This window comes from Cydia splendana, chromosome 26 (genome assembly GCF_910591565.1).
Source record: "Cydia splendana chromosome 26, ilCydSple1.2, whole genome shotgun sequence".
Lineage (NCBI taxonomy): Eukaryota > Metazoa > Arthropoda > Insecta > Lepidoptera > Tortricidae > Cydia > Cydia splendana.
In genome coordinates this window covers 4,997,717-5,011,793 of record NC_085985.1, presented here as the reverse complement: position 1 = coordinate 5,011,793, position 14,077 = coordinate 4,997,717, and the positions used below count along the sequence as shown (strand labels likewise).

At 39.7% G+C, this 14,077-nt stretch overlaps 1 protein-coding gene across 4 annotated transcripts in view; it reads right to left on the bottom strand.

Moving 5' to 3' along the window:
- The window catches only part of LOC134803249 (interleukin enhancer-binding factor 2 homolog), a 143,552-nt gene extending 133,700 nt beyond the window's left edge, over nucleotides 1–9,852 (bottom strand). Inside the window, exons 1-9 of one of the 4 annotated variants that reach the window (XM_063775959.1) lie at nucleotides 9,426–9,847; nucleotides 8,027–8,155; nucleotides 7,248–7,379; nucleotides 6,257–6,412; nucleotides 5,417–5,509; nucleotides 4,539–4,681; nucleotides 3,237–3,377; nucleotides 2,793–2,962; nucleotides 1,414–1,551 (exon numbers count right to left, since the gene is read on the bottom strand). In XM_063775959.1, coding sequence (XP_063632029.1) covers nucleotides 1,523–1,551; nucleotides 2,793–2,962; nucleotides 3,237–3,377; nucleotides 4,539–4,681; nucleotides 5,417–5,509; nucleotides 6,257–6,412; nucleotides 7,248–7,379; nucleotides 8,027–8,155; nucleotides 9,426–9,596 — 1,164 coding nt within the window. In that variant the 5' untranslated portion in view covers nucleotides 9,597–9,847 and the 3' untranslated portion in view covers nucleotides 1,414–1,522. Of the gene's footprint in view, nucleotides 1–1,413; nucleotides 1,552–2,792; nucleotides 2,963–3,236; nucleotides 3,378–4,538; nucleotides 4,682–5,416; nucleotides 5,510–6,256; nucleotides 6,413–7,247; nucleotides 7,380–8,026; nucleotides 8,156–9,425 lie in introns of those variants that run through there. The other 3 variants (XM_063775960.1, XM_063775957.1, XM_063775958.1) reach the window with 3 other exon arrangements.
- Between the last annotated feature and the right edge of the window lie 4,225 nt (nucleotides 9,853–14,077).

Here is a 14,077-nt window from a genome sequence, read left to right as displayed (position 1 = left end):
AATCTTATTTGCGCGAGCGCCACGTGACACGACTATCGTGCGGTCGAGCGGCAGCCCACTGCCATACGCCAGCCCTGCCCGGGCGGCGCGCCGGCCAAATGTACCTAAACTGCGTAGTGACACCCCCCTGGTTGAAGTAAGAGCTTGACCGCTGAACTCTTGAAAGCATATAGGACAGGTACCCAGGGCCAGGTCTTGGTATTTCCAGATATATTCGTTTTTTTTTTTGCCTTTTAAGGCAAGTAAAACTTAAGAGATACACTTTAGCAATTACCTCTTTCTATAGGTTCCCAGCAACTTGGTTATTATAAGCCTATGTGGACAAATTGCTGTTCTCTTTAATATCTACTTAGTACCGGCCAGACGTCATGTTTCGCGGAAAAATTTTAACACCGCGAACTAGGATTTTCAACACACGGTACAGCGACATCTAGCAGGCAATTTGAACTAAAATTAACTTCTTGCAAATAAACCTAAAGCCCTTGCTACACGGTCGCCGACAAGCCTTCAGACCGCGCGGCCTTGGTCCGTCCCGGACCGTGTAGACAGTTGTTTCCAACAAAATTTGACCAAAACTGACCAAGGTCAGACGGTTAGAAGGCTTAAGAAGTACATACAGAGGTTATGGTTAATCAGAGATGGGCATTAATCAATTAACTTTTTATTCGACTAATTAATCGAATAAAAAAGTTCATCGTCAAATAAACCAACAAACAATATGCGTTTTTACCGAATCGTGTACCATGCAGAAAATGACACCTTTTTTTTTAAGAGCCCATCAACGTGCACACTAGCGCCACTGCCAAATAATCATGATTATTTATATTTAACGAAAGATATTTAAAAAAGGGGGCCGCTACGTACAGTATTTTGTATTTAAGTACCTTTTGAATACATCAGACTAGTTTTTATGATGCTGGATTCGTTGATCTATGAACTCAAAACAAAAACGGCCGTTTTAACTTTGGACGCATACTACATTCATACTAAAATTTCGTGGGATTTGACTAATACCACTTTTTGCCTGTTTGCTGCGGGATCCTTTGATATCAATGATGACATTTACTCACTTTGTCATGAGTTTTGTCCGACTGTACCCAACAATCCTGTTTTTACACTTATTTAGCTTCACTGCCTATGTTTGTCCCTATGTTTGCTGTGGGGTTCTTTGGATGAAACTAAAAACCGGACAAGTGCGAGTCGGACTCGCCCACCGAGGGTTCCGTACTTCTTAGTATTTGTTGTTATAGCGGCAACAGAAATACATCATCTGTGAAAATTTCAACTGCCTAGCTATCACGGTTCATGAGATACAGCCTGGTGACAGACGGACGGACGGACAGCAGAGTCTTAGTAATAGGGTCCCGTTTTAACCCTTTGGGTACGGAACCCTAAAAACAAGTAAAACAAGAATAAAGTTAAAGAATTTATTAAAGATCTCATACAATCTGAAAGTATGGTCTCATGTCATACTTATTTAAAGATCTCATACTAAAAATAAAGTATTGCTTAAAGTGTTGGTTCAAGCCGCCACACCGTCTTGCTCTTCTTCTGGAACAAAATATAATAGTTAGAGAATATAATATAAACATAAATAAATAAAAAAAAAAACAAGGGTTGCACTCCGGGAGTGCCGGCAGAAGTGAAAACTCAATGACATTGTAACTCAAAGTATTAATAACAGCGCCATCTAGTGCAAAATGTCTGCAGCACTATGTATAATTGAGGTTAACGCCATCTAGCGTTTTTTAGTCGCATTACTTGAAACCCTTAAGCACATCACTGTGAGTACTACAGTTATATTAATACCAGTTTGAGGGAAACTCACTAGATGGCGTTTAAATCAAAAAACACAATGACATTGTCCGTCACACGTGACGTCACGCAAGCGCCCTGCGCCGCCTAAACGAAACAGCAGTCTCAGGCATACATTTTCGCCGCGCGGTAGAAAGAGAGGGTTACGCCTTACGCTATGTCGAGTTTAACATTTTTTTCCCACCTCAAAAAGTGCACAGCGCCGCTAAAGAAGTTTTCACTTAAATAAATAAATATTATAGGACATTATTACACAAACTGACTCAAGTCCCACAGTAAGCTCAATAAGGCTTGTAACATAAGAGTTATAAGACGTAAGTAGATTTCATTAGAATAAGCCTTCACTGCGCTCAGGATTCTATTTTGGAAACATTGGTTTCGCGTAGGATTAAGCCGTTTTCCTCGATGAAATACTGCATTTTTCTTACGTTTCAAGACATGAAGTGAACAATGGTGTTCGGTGGTTCAGTGTTGGCGTGGTTAAGTGTGTACCTTTGTCATCAGAGTTCACAGGCCCGGGGTCGTCGTCGTAGGCTGGGATTAGTGGGGAGATGACTGCGTCTCAGACGGTGACCTCAATTGGTTCACTGTGTACGAGTGGCTAAGAGTGTACCTTTGTCATCAGTATCCATGGGCTCACGCGCGTTGCTATAAGCGGGGCACCCCTCGCTAGTGACTACCACTCCCCACACGGTTATTTTTAGTGGTTCACAGTGTACGCGTGGCTTAGTGCGTACCTTTGTCGTCAGTATCCATCGGCTCACGCGCGTTGCTATAAGCGCACCCGTCGCTAGTGACTTCCACTCCAAACACGGTTATTTTTAGTGGTTCACAGTGTACGCGTGGCTTAGTGCGTACCTTTGTCGTCAGTATCCATCGGCTCACGCGCGTTGCTATAAGCGCACCCGTCGCTAGTGACTTCCACTCCAAACACGGTTATTTTTAGTGGTTCACAGTGTACGCGTGGCTTAGTGTACCTTTGTCGTCAGTATCCATTGGCTCGGGGGCGTCGCTGTAAGCGGGGGCCAGGGGGGAGACAACCACCCCGTCCCAGACAGTGATCTCGCCGGAGATGTCCTTGCCACCCTCGAAGAGCTGCAGGCCTAGGACGTAGCGGTGACCGCCGCGAGCCACCACACGCAGGAGTCTGCAATGTTGAAATATGATGTTGAATTAAAATTATGTACTATAGAGTAGAGATGTCCCGAATAGTGAATGAAATGTTCGCATGTCATGCCGAATATTCGGTATTCGACCGAGAGAGGGGCCGAATATTCGGTATTCGGCCAAATTCACTATTCGGGGCATCTCTAGTTGTAACTATGTCCGGTGCGAAGGTTCACGACAAGCAGGTAGGTTCTATAGGCCTACTGGAATAGACTAGGTTACGATGTGAGAGACAGAGACGGACAGATACTCACGTCTGCGCAGTGGCTGCGGCGTTGTCCTGCGCCTGCAGGTCGAGCGCGGTGTGCGCGCGCGCGTGCGCGGCCTCGCACGGGTCGGAGAGGCCGGCGCAGCCCGGTAGGAACAGGCCTCCCGCCAGCAGGGACAACGAGCGTCTAAACAAAATTACACAGGAATTAGATCATTGTCATTTACGATTTGCATTGCAGAATATCAACCGGAATAAAATAAGTTTTTGACAAAAATTTCATTTTTGGTACAAGCTTTTATCGCTGACTGTACTTTTCTTACGACAGACAACTAATACTCATCGAGACAATTCTACCCCTAACACAATTAGGTTGCGTTGTTTCATCACAGAGTTCCCATATCTCCATCCTGTCTCCATCATCAGATCAGCTCGATGATACTATAATATTGCATTGTCATCAGATTTATACATGCATACAAACTTTCAGCTCAATCGGAAACCGGGAAGTGGATCAAATTTAACTTGCAAGATTTGATTACAGACCGACAGACAGACAACGGGACAGGTGAAACTAAATAAAAGCTTGTAAAAAGCGGATAGCGCGCACAAGTAGCGTAGATGGATTCTAGTCCCACACGGAAACAAGGCCCAAATCTCTTATGTATTAATATACGTGACCGATCATTTAGAGTCCGACAGGGAACCATCTAAGGCCCAAATCTCTTTCTTGTCTATATTGACAAGAGACTGAACCTTTGAAGTCCCACAAGGAAACACTCTAATGGGCGTTTCTTTTATTTTTTGCCATTTTTATTTACTGTGACCTCTTTTGCCACTTTTGTGTTATTTCTACTCAGAATCACGAGCTCTTTCGATCCTAATGGGATAAAAAAATGTCCCAGAGTTTTTTTCCTATTGTGTTCCCATTTCCCCATACACTTTGTATGAAACTTAGACGTACACTTTGTAACAAAAAGGAAAGTTTGAGAAATGTATGGAAATTTTAGGACACTTTTTGTCTCCTATAAGGATGAAAAGGGCTCACGATCCTGACTAAAAATAACACAAAATAGGCAAAATAAGTCACAATATATAAAATGGCAAAAAATAAAAGAAATGCTCTAGTCCCAAATCTCTTTCTTGTGTATACTAACAAGAGACTGACGGCCCAATTTGAACAATGTTAATAAAATGTCACACAACATATCAATATCGTATCGCTGTGACATCTTATAAGCATCGAATCTTATTGTTCGAATTGAGCCGTCAATCTGGAGTCCCACAAGGAAGCATCCTAGGCCCAAATGTCCCTTGTGTATATAAATTAGCTTTTAAGTGCATGTACCTGAACGCCTGGGCGATGGGCAGCGCCTGTCGCTGCGGGTTGTTCATGATGCAGTGGTGCGCCAGCAGGTCGATCATCCACGGGGTGAGGGGCTCGAGTCCGGCGTGGCGCGCGCACATATCGCGGAGCAGACGGATCAGCACCTAATAGTTGTCATAGAAAATTTGTAAGACAATATAGCAAAGTTGCATTTTATAAACAATTTTTAACAACAATGGAAACATCTTCATAAATGATTCAGTTAAAAATGATCTTCTTCTTCTTCCTCGCGTTATCCCGGCATTTTGCCACGGCTCATGGGAGCCTGGGGTCCGCTTGACAACTAATCCCAAGAATTGATGTTGGCACTAGTTTTTACGAAAGCGACTGCCATCTGACCTTCCAACCCAGAGGGTAAACTAGGCCTTATTGAGATCAGTCCGGTTTCCTCACGATGTTTTTCTTCACCGAAAAGCGATTGGTAGGTAAATATCAAGTGATATTTCGTACATAAGATCCGAAACACTCATTGGTACGAGCCGGGGTTTGAACCCGCGACCTCCGGATTGAAAGTCGCACGCTCTTACCGCTAGGCCACCAGCGCTATACACCAAGAAATGTAATTGGTGATCAGGAACCGATTTTTCTAATTCAGTCGTCGATGGCGATCACATTTAACTATGGGACCAACCTCGAAATCACAAAAAAAATTGCCTGTTTCATACATTTGGGTTGGTTAGATGTTGATATTTTCTATGAGAGAGTTATTTTTTTTTTCGCGATTTCGCGGTTGGTTTCATAGTTAAATGTGATCGCCATCGCTGACTGAATTAGAAAAATTGGTTCCTGATCACCGATTAAAAATCATCGTGTATAATGATATATAAAATGATGTATACCTTAATGGAGGAGTGGTGCGCGTTCTCCTCGAACCAGCGGCTGTGGCGGATGGCGGCCAGGTGGCTGCTGATCACCTTGTACTCCAAGTGAACCTGCACAACAAATACTAACTTTACAACAAAGTTGCTTCAGAGCTGAAGGCATAGACTAGGAATCCTCCAGACATAGCATAGTAGCTCTACCCCCTCTGCCACAATATACGGTAGTTTTACTCCATTTTCGATGAAGTGTCTTTGTGTGACGCCCGTGTCTTTGAACGGACCAATCACGACACGGGACTCGCTCACCTCGTCCCCCGCACCCCTGTATTTTTGGCAGCATCGGTTTCATGAAATAATTGCTCTAAACTCCGTCTAGTGGATTCCTAGTCTATGGCTGAAGGTAAAATGCAGCTTGCTTTTTTCTGCTTCATATTATGAAAAGTCTACAAAGCATGTTCCTTCTTATGTTACAAGAAAGAGAATTTGACCTACGTGAGATCCTTGGGAAACTCCAGAGGAAATAAGCTAGTGGCTACCAAAATAACACCCAATTTTAACGTATTGGAAACAATTTGACAAGTAATTATCAAACATTTCGGATGATTACACATTGGTTTAATTTTTTTCCAATTTTGACACAAACCTGGGGTAAAAGACAATGTCAAAGACCTTTGATAAATCTAAAAATATATTGTAGCTATGGCATATGAGAATTTGTGGGAACAATAATGACTTCCTTAATTAAATCACCTGCAGACTTGTATTGGGTCTTCAGGATCGTTTTCAAGTTTGACACAACTTTTTACCTTACTGGGAAATAGGTTCCCTCGGTAACATCCAGGGCTCCTGGCTACTTACCTCTGGCTCCAGCTTCCTCAGGTTGTGGTGCAGCGTGGTGACGAGCACGCGCACGGCGGCGGCGGCGCCCTGCGCGGTGAAGCCCCGCTCGTGGCAGGAGCACGTCACGGAGCCTCCGCCTTCGGCGGCAAGTAGCTTGTTTAGCTCCTCTGTCACCTACGAACAAAGTGTTGAACCAGAAAATTTGTGCCAGTAGTTAATTATTACAGCAATTTTTATTTTTCACCCACTTGAACTGCAATTCAGGCAGCACACTGCTATAGGGTATTTGACTGTATTTAAAATAAATTATTTTACACCATGCAAGAAATAAATCACCAGAAGATTAATAGAAAAACGTAGACAACAGTTATTATTAGACACAATTTTTATCTTAAAACCCATATAAAACTATAAAGCCCCGTACCCGTATAATTTGATTGTGACGTCACATGCTAGTGTTTCATAAAAATTCTATAGTAGCAAATCGTTTTGACAGTTCGAAAAAAGAAACTGACTATGACTGACTGACTGATTTGACTAGTAGTCAAATACCCTATTATAACCATGTTTTAAGTTTTTAAAGTGTGGGCAAGTAATGTACTCAGTAGGACTAAAACTAGGCTACATATGGATGGTGTTTAGCAAAAATGAGTCATCCAACATCCATTTTGCAATAAAATGTCAACTTTAAGCGTCAATATTTTGAGTTGACATCTTATTGAAAAATTAATGTGGGTTGACAACTTGACACATTATTGCGTATCAGCAATATCAGCATCCATATTATACCATCGCTTTCGGTTGGAAACCGCCGGACGGAAGCCGTGGCCTCGGGCGCCCTGTACACTCTTGGCAGCGGTCCGTCACAAATGAACTACGAGCGGTCAGGTTGAGCTGGAGCGAGGCCAGAAGGATCGCTGAATATAGGAAGGCGTGGCGCGAACTTGTGAAGACCCTTTGCACCTCTGGGGTGCCATAGGACAAACAACACACACACAACATATATTACCTTGTTGGAGAGCCCCTCAACAGCCTCCTTGGTGGGCAGCGTCTTCATGATGACCACAATATCGGCCACGTTCTTGCCCGCCATCATAGTGCCTTTCTTGTAGGAGCCCACCTGCCTCACTTCCTCTAGTTGCTACAATGATAACAGTTACGACTAAGGTTAATTTTATAAGAATGGTGTCTTATAATTTTTATTTTTTACAATGTGTTCTTTTTTATAACTTAGCGCTGTAAAAGATCATGGCCCCGACGGAAGACCAGCGCTAGCCTGGCCAGGCTAGCACCTGCTGAGTCGGGACCATTATGTTGTTGTGTTACTTGTTGTTTTCTTTAATTTTTTGTCACGAATAAACACTCTATTCTATTATATTCTACTTACACTTATTGCTTCTAATAGATACTTTAATGTATTTTTTAGGGTCTATTTTTAAATGTAGCTTAAGAAGGCATGTGGGAAATAATATCATAAGTATGGCATCACATTTATCTATAATCTTTAAATTTTTTTATATGCTAATAAATTATTTGAATACATTTTATAGACCTCATTAGAATCCAATGAAGTATCACACGTATTTTTAGGAGCAGTATTTCTATTTTTCACCATTCTGAACTTGTCAACTAGACTGAAAACCCTTTTCAGAGGTCAGTGGGCTTTTTTTGTTTAATGTAATTGAATTGAATTTAATCGATTTATAATTTTAAATTTAATTTAAGTTAATTTATTTATAATTTTAATTTTGAAAATTATGTAATATAAAACTAAATCGTTTTTCTTACACAAGCAGCGAAGTCCCCCGGAGCCACCACCAAGTTGTCAAGCACCGTCTGCAGCTTGGTGACCAGGCTGAGCACAGCCGACTGCTCCGCAGGGGTCGGGCACAGCTCTGCATGCCTCTTTAACAGGGCCTGCGAAGGGACAAAGCATCCAACTAAGGGTGGTATTCCATCTGTATAATATATTTGTCCAATGTGTATTGCGTCTCACATTTTGCTTGATGAGAGAGTGAGACGCAATGACATTGGACAGGAATACCACCCTAATCAAAGCTTGTAGGTGACAATTAACATCATTTATAAAACAAATAATAATGAATTGAAAATGTTCTTGGTAACAAATATTTGCCTTATTGCCACGCATTACACTGCTACTTCTGACTATACTCTGTATCTTTAGGTATTTAAATAAAAGTAAACAAAATCTACCCTCAAATGGCTCCTTAAGCCAGTTGAGGGTAGAAGAAAACATTTCACAATCAAATAATGTAGGTAGGTGATCCAGGCGGTTTTGTATTTGGTCAGTTCACCAATAAATGTTATAAATACCCGAAAATGTACAAATTGTTTTATTTGAATACCTAAAGATACAGATTATAGGCTGAAGACACCATTTACATAAACTGCAATGTATGTTTTGCTGTTTATAATTATATCTTACTTAAATTTACAGATATTTTAAGCCTTGAAAACTAATGACTAGAGTTAATAAACATTTAAACTATACAACTCCCATCCCATCAGACTAAGAAATACTAAATGAAAGTACTAAACTTAATTATGAGTTCAGTGTCTATGGCACCTTGCCAAGGGGTGATTTTTTTTATTGTAGTTTAGGTTTACGGATGTTTTATTTTTATTAATTTAGGATACTTACTATAATATAATTAAGTGGAAAAATCATTTATTTACATACAATATACAGTGGTACTACTAAACGAAATTAATAACTAGCTTAAATCTAAATAAAATAGGCCCCTGAGGCACTGTACCAAGGATGCTGGTGGCATTTCCTCGCTGTATCGCAATGCTGATATGTTGTGTGAGGTAGCCGCCAGCTCTTCGGTCACCAGTTACGTCAACCAGACGCTTCGCGATTTCTGCGAACAACTTATGCGCGCTGGGACCCCATGGACCTAGAGTTTCAACTCCAAATGGTACAAAATGGTACTCTCTACCGAGGCTCTTATATTTGTTACGTTTTAAAATTTCGGCGCTTTCCGCCACCCCGCCCGCTTTTACAATTACTTTTAGTTTATAAGTTTTTATACAATATTTAGTATTTTCAAAAAAAGGGAAAATTTTATAAAACATGTTAACTACATGTAAAGCAATATGAATATAGAGTCATGTTGTGCAAGTGAATATGAGTAATCAACAGTAAATATGGTTGTTACTTTACCTGTGTAAGCGCAGAGTCATCAGGAGCAGGTTTACATCTAGGAAAAGCAGGCTCGGCCATTATCAGATCAAACGGAGGGCGCAACAGCAGCACCCTCGGCCTGTTGAACGGCGGGCGACCCATACCGCGCCCAGGCATACCACGGCCTCCTCTACCCGTACCGCGGACCATTGTTCACTGATACGCGGAAAACAAACGAAAACTAGTGAGAGTACGGCCCCGACACGACCGCTCAATAAATCACACGATAATACTGTCAGTAAATGATTTTACTCAAATATGTAGGTTGCGACGAGTGTATTGGTTAGTACGAATGTACTTTATAACACAATATTTCGTCAATTATTAACGTTTACACAGGAATCAAGCTAAAATCCTAAATTGCTAAAATAGACGCGGTCTTCCATTGATTGAACGGAGGTTAGGAGCAATGTTGCCGGTTATTAATAAAATTTACCACATTTATTTCTGTAAAGAGTAAAATACAGTGGCCTTTATTAGTGAAAACTATTATTAGCCTGCATTGTAATATAAAATTTAAATTTACCTACAAAAATATATAACACTTCATAAAAAACCATAATAAAAATAATATTTAAAATGCAATTTTGCAAATTGTACCTTATTATAGTTACACCCTGGTAAAGAGGTAAATTATGACATTTGAGTTGGCAACATTTATACCTGAATGCTGCCAGTGGCAAAATCATTATGAATGCGTTCATAAATATGGAGTTAGAAAATGTTATCGTTACTAAATACTGATGAGGAAAAGGGCGGGAAACTTCGTGCGCGGCTGACGCGGTTTTCGTAACTAAAGTTTTGAAATTGTATTTTTAAAGGATTGGAGTCTGTATTTAGTGTATATATTTGTAGATTTAGCTTTAGTTTTTAATTTTATTAAGTAGTTAGGTGTACATATAGGGGTAAGTGCTAATTATATGTAATTTATATGGGGGATGGCCAGACCCCCGACCCTGGGGGAACGATTCCCTCAGGGTCGAAAACACCAATAGATATTTTAATTTCCGCGATAGAGTCATCGATGGATACTGATGCGTCAGTATCAAATACTACGGACGTAACTTTAAAGAGAAAAATTCTTTCACGGATGTGTACCAATTGTAATAAAAGAAAACGCAAATCTGGGTCAAGCAAGAATAAAAATACAGATTGTGTTTGCGTTGCTGAAGCAAAATTAAAAGAGAATGCTACCAATCATCCACAGCCAACAGTAAATCCGAATCCCATTGTAACCTCGAATTCTGAAAATACAAATACTCTTAATAATAACTCCCCACCTACTCATGTGCCTGTTGGTCGTGACCGCTACCAACAGTCTGACATTGCACCTTTTGTTGTACATGTTCAAAAAGAAGCTACCAGTGATGGCACAACTCTCCATCCTATCACTTTTGGTCGTTTTATGCGACAAAATAACATTCAAGGTGTTGTGAACGGCAGTCTAAAGAGAATAGGCAGAAATAGAGTCAGCATTGCATTTGCTACACACACTGATGCTAACAATTTTTTAAGTAATGACAGCTTAGGAAATAACAAATACAATGCTTTCATCCCAACTTCCAATGTCACACGAATGGGAGTGATCAAAGGCGTACCACTTGACTTGACTGATGATGAAGTACAGACTTCTATTAACCTGCCAATTGGCTGTGGGCCAATTATAAAAATTAGAAGAATAAAAAGGAAAATTGTTGTCAATAACACTACTCAATTTGTGAATACTGGTACCATTATACTTACTTTTGATGGGCAAGTATTACCAACCCGGGTGTACATGTGCTACATGGCCTTGCCAGTAGAACTATATATATATCCAACGGTTCAATGTTTCCTTTGTTGCCGCTATGGGCATGTTAAAAATCAGTGCCGCTCAAATCCAAGATGTTTCAAGTGTGGACAAGGTCACTCTGGTGAATCTTGTGATGTAGAGGAGGATGACTATCAGTGTTGCTTGTGTAAAGGTTCACATCAAGCCACTAGCAAAAAATGTTTAGAATTTAACAGACAAAGAGCTATTAAAGAAACTATGAGCAAAAGTTGCATCTCTTACATGGAAGCTTCCAAAATTCACCCGCCTGTGTCTAAGGTCTCATATGCTGAGGCTTTGCTTGCAACACCAGTGTCATCTTCTTCACAAACACAGCATGATTCACAGAGTTATCAGGATAAAATACCAGAGTTGAATAACCAATCTTATAAAAAAACTGTTTTTCTTAAACCCAGGGCTCCTGTAAAGTTAGGCAAAGGGTATGATAGGTATGCTCATTCAGAAATAGTAAGACAACCAGTTATTCATAGGGAAAAACCTGTTTTTAGTAGTGGTAACTGTAGTAGTAACAAAGAAGAAACGCCTAGTATTGATGCTATAGTAAAAGCTCTTATGAATTTAATGTCCCAATCTAACACAGTATCACCGTCCAACGTTGCAGCAGTTATTAATGCTTTATACCAACTCAGAAACAACAATAATGGATCAGAGAGCCTTAGTGGTTCAGTGGAATGTTCGCAGTCTAATCAATAGAAAACAAGATTTAATACATGTTATTAATAAACATGATCCCTTTCTAATCTGTCTTCAAGAGACATGGTTGAGAAAGGATTCAGTGTTTAAAATACCAGAATATGTCTGTCTGAGAGAAGACAGACCTGATGGGTATGGTGGAGTGGCCATACTTGTCAAAAACTCTTTAACATATAATTATATCACTCTACCTGTACATAGTGATGAATTGTCTGTTATAGCAGTGGTTGTAAATAGTATTTGTTATGTATCATTATATTATAATAAACCTAATAATAATATTTTTAAAGAAATTGAAGAACTTTTTAAGTTCCTGCCTAAACCATTTGTATGCTTAGGGGATTTTAATGCTCACCATGAGTTCTGGGGCTGTGCTCAAACTTTATACTATGGAGAAAAACTGTTGGAACTAATTAGCTCATGTAATTTATGCATATTAAACACTGGATCTCCAACAAGGCTCGCTCGAAATCCAAGTGCAATAGATCTGTCCATTTGTACTCCAAATCTTGCTTCATCTATATCTTGGTCAACTGCAGTCTCCACTTGTGGTAGCGACCATTTTCCTATTCTCATTACCTTTCCTTACTTTAAGAAGCCTCAAAAGCATGTCAGACAGCCCTGTATTAAACACAAGTTAATAGACGATAAATGGGATCAGTATAGAGAGGCTGTAGAACAAAAAATTAATAATTTGCCAGAAATAAGCCATTTGAATATATTAGACAGTTCACAAGCATTTGCCACAGCTTTGGTTGAGGCTGCTAATGAAACCTTTCCATTGAAAAGTAGTGGTCCAGAATTCATTCCATCCCCACCTTGGTGGGATTCAGACTGCACCCTTGCAGTTAAACAAAGAAAGGAGGCAGAGAAAAAGTATTGTCAAGAAATGACTGATAATAACTTTGATAACTACTTAGAAGTTGCTAAATCCACTAAAGAATTACTTAGAACAAAAAAGTTTGAAGGGTGGCATAGGTTTTGTAAATCATTAAGTCCTAATGTTTCACCATCTCTAGTTTGGCAAAACATTAGAAGATTTAGATCAGCATTTAAAGACACACAGAGTAAAATATCTGCAGTTTTAGCAGAACAAGTCATGGATCGTTTGGGCCCACCTTACGTCCCAGAGCATCCTATGATTTTAAGGCCACTCATGTTATCTAATAATAATTCTGAAGATGTTTTAAATTCCCCTTTTTCACTTTTTGAACTGAAAGGAGTACTTTCATCAACTAAAGACTCCGCACCCGGTGAAGACGGGATTCCTTACTCTTTCTTGTCAAAACTTGACGATAACAGTCTTTGTTACTTCCTTTCTTTGATTAACAATGTTATGATAACAGGCTCTGTTCCTAAAGAGTGGAGGACTCAAACATTGATTTTAATACAGAAGCCGAATAAACCCAATTCAGATCCCACATCTTATAGACCGATAGCTTTATCAACTGTACTAGCTAAAGTTGCCGAGCACTTAGTAAAAATTCGATTGGAATGGTTTCTAGAACATAATAAACTTTTATCTTGTAATCAATTTGGTTTTAGGAAAGGTAAATGTACTCTTGACAGTTTAAGCATTTTTACCACAGATATCAGAATAAGTTTCTCTAGAAATGACTTTTTAGTTGCTGCCTTTCTAGATATAAATGCTGCGTACGACAACGTCAACATTTCAATCTTAAAAAATAAATTAATTCAACTAGATGTTCCCAACTTTTTGATTAATTTTATAATAAATATGTTGCATGAAAGGTATATAAAGTATTCATTGGATCAGTCAGGAAATGAAGTCATTAAAAGAACAGTTTGGAAGGGCCTGCCACAAGGATCTGTCTTGAGTCCTTTACTATACAACATTTATACTTATGATTTGGAACTTTCTGTTGAAGGGCAGGTAAATGTTCTTCAATATGCCGACGATTTGCTCTTATATGTTTCTGGGCGATCTTTAGAAAACATTAGTAAAGTATTATCATCATCTTTGGGTGCCTTAAATAATTGGTTGAATAATAATGGATTAGATCTTTCGCCGTCTAAAAGTTCTGTTGTAGTTTTTTCACGAAAGCAAACTATTCCACCTATTAACATAAATTGCAATGGTATTCCA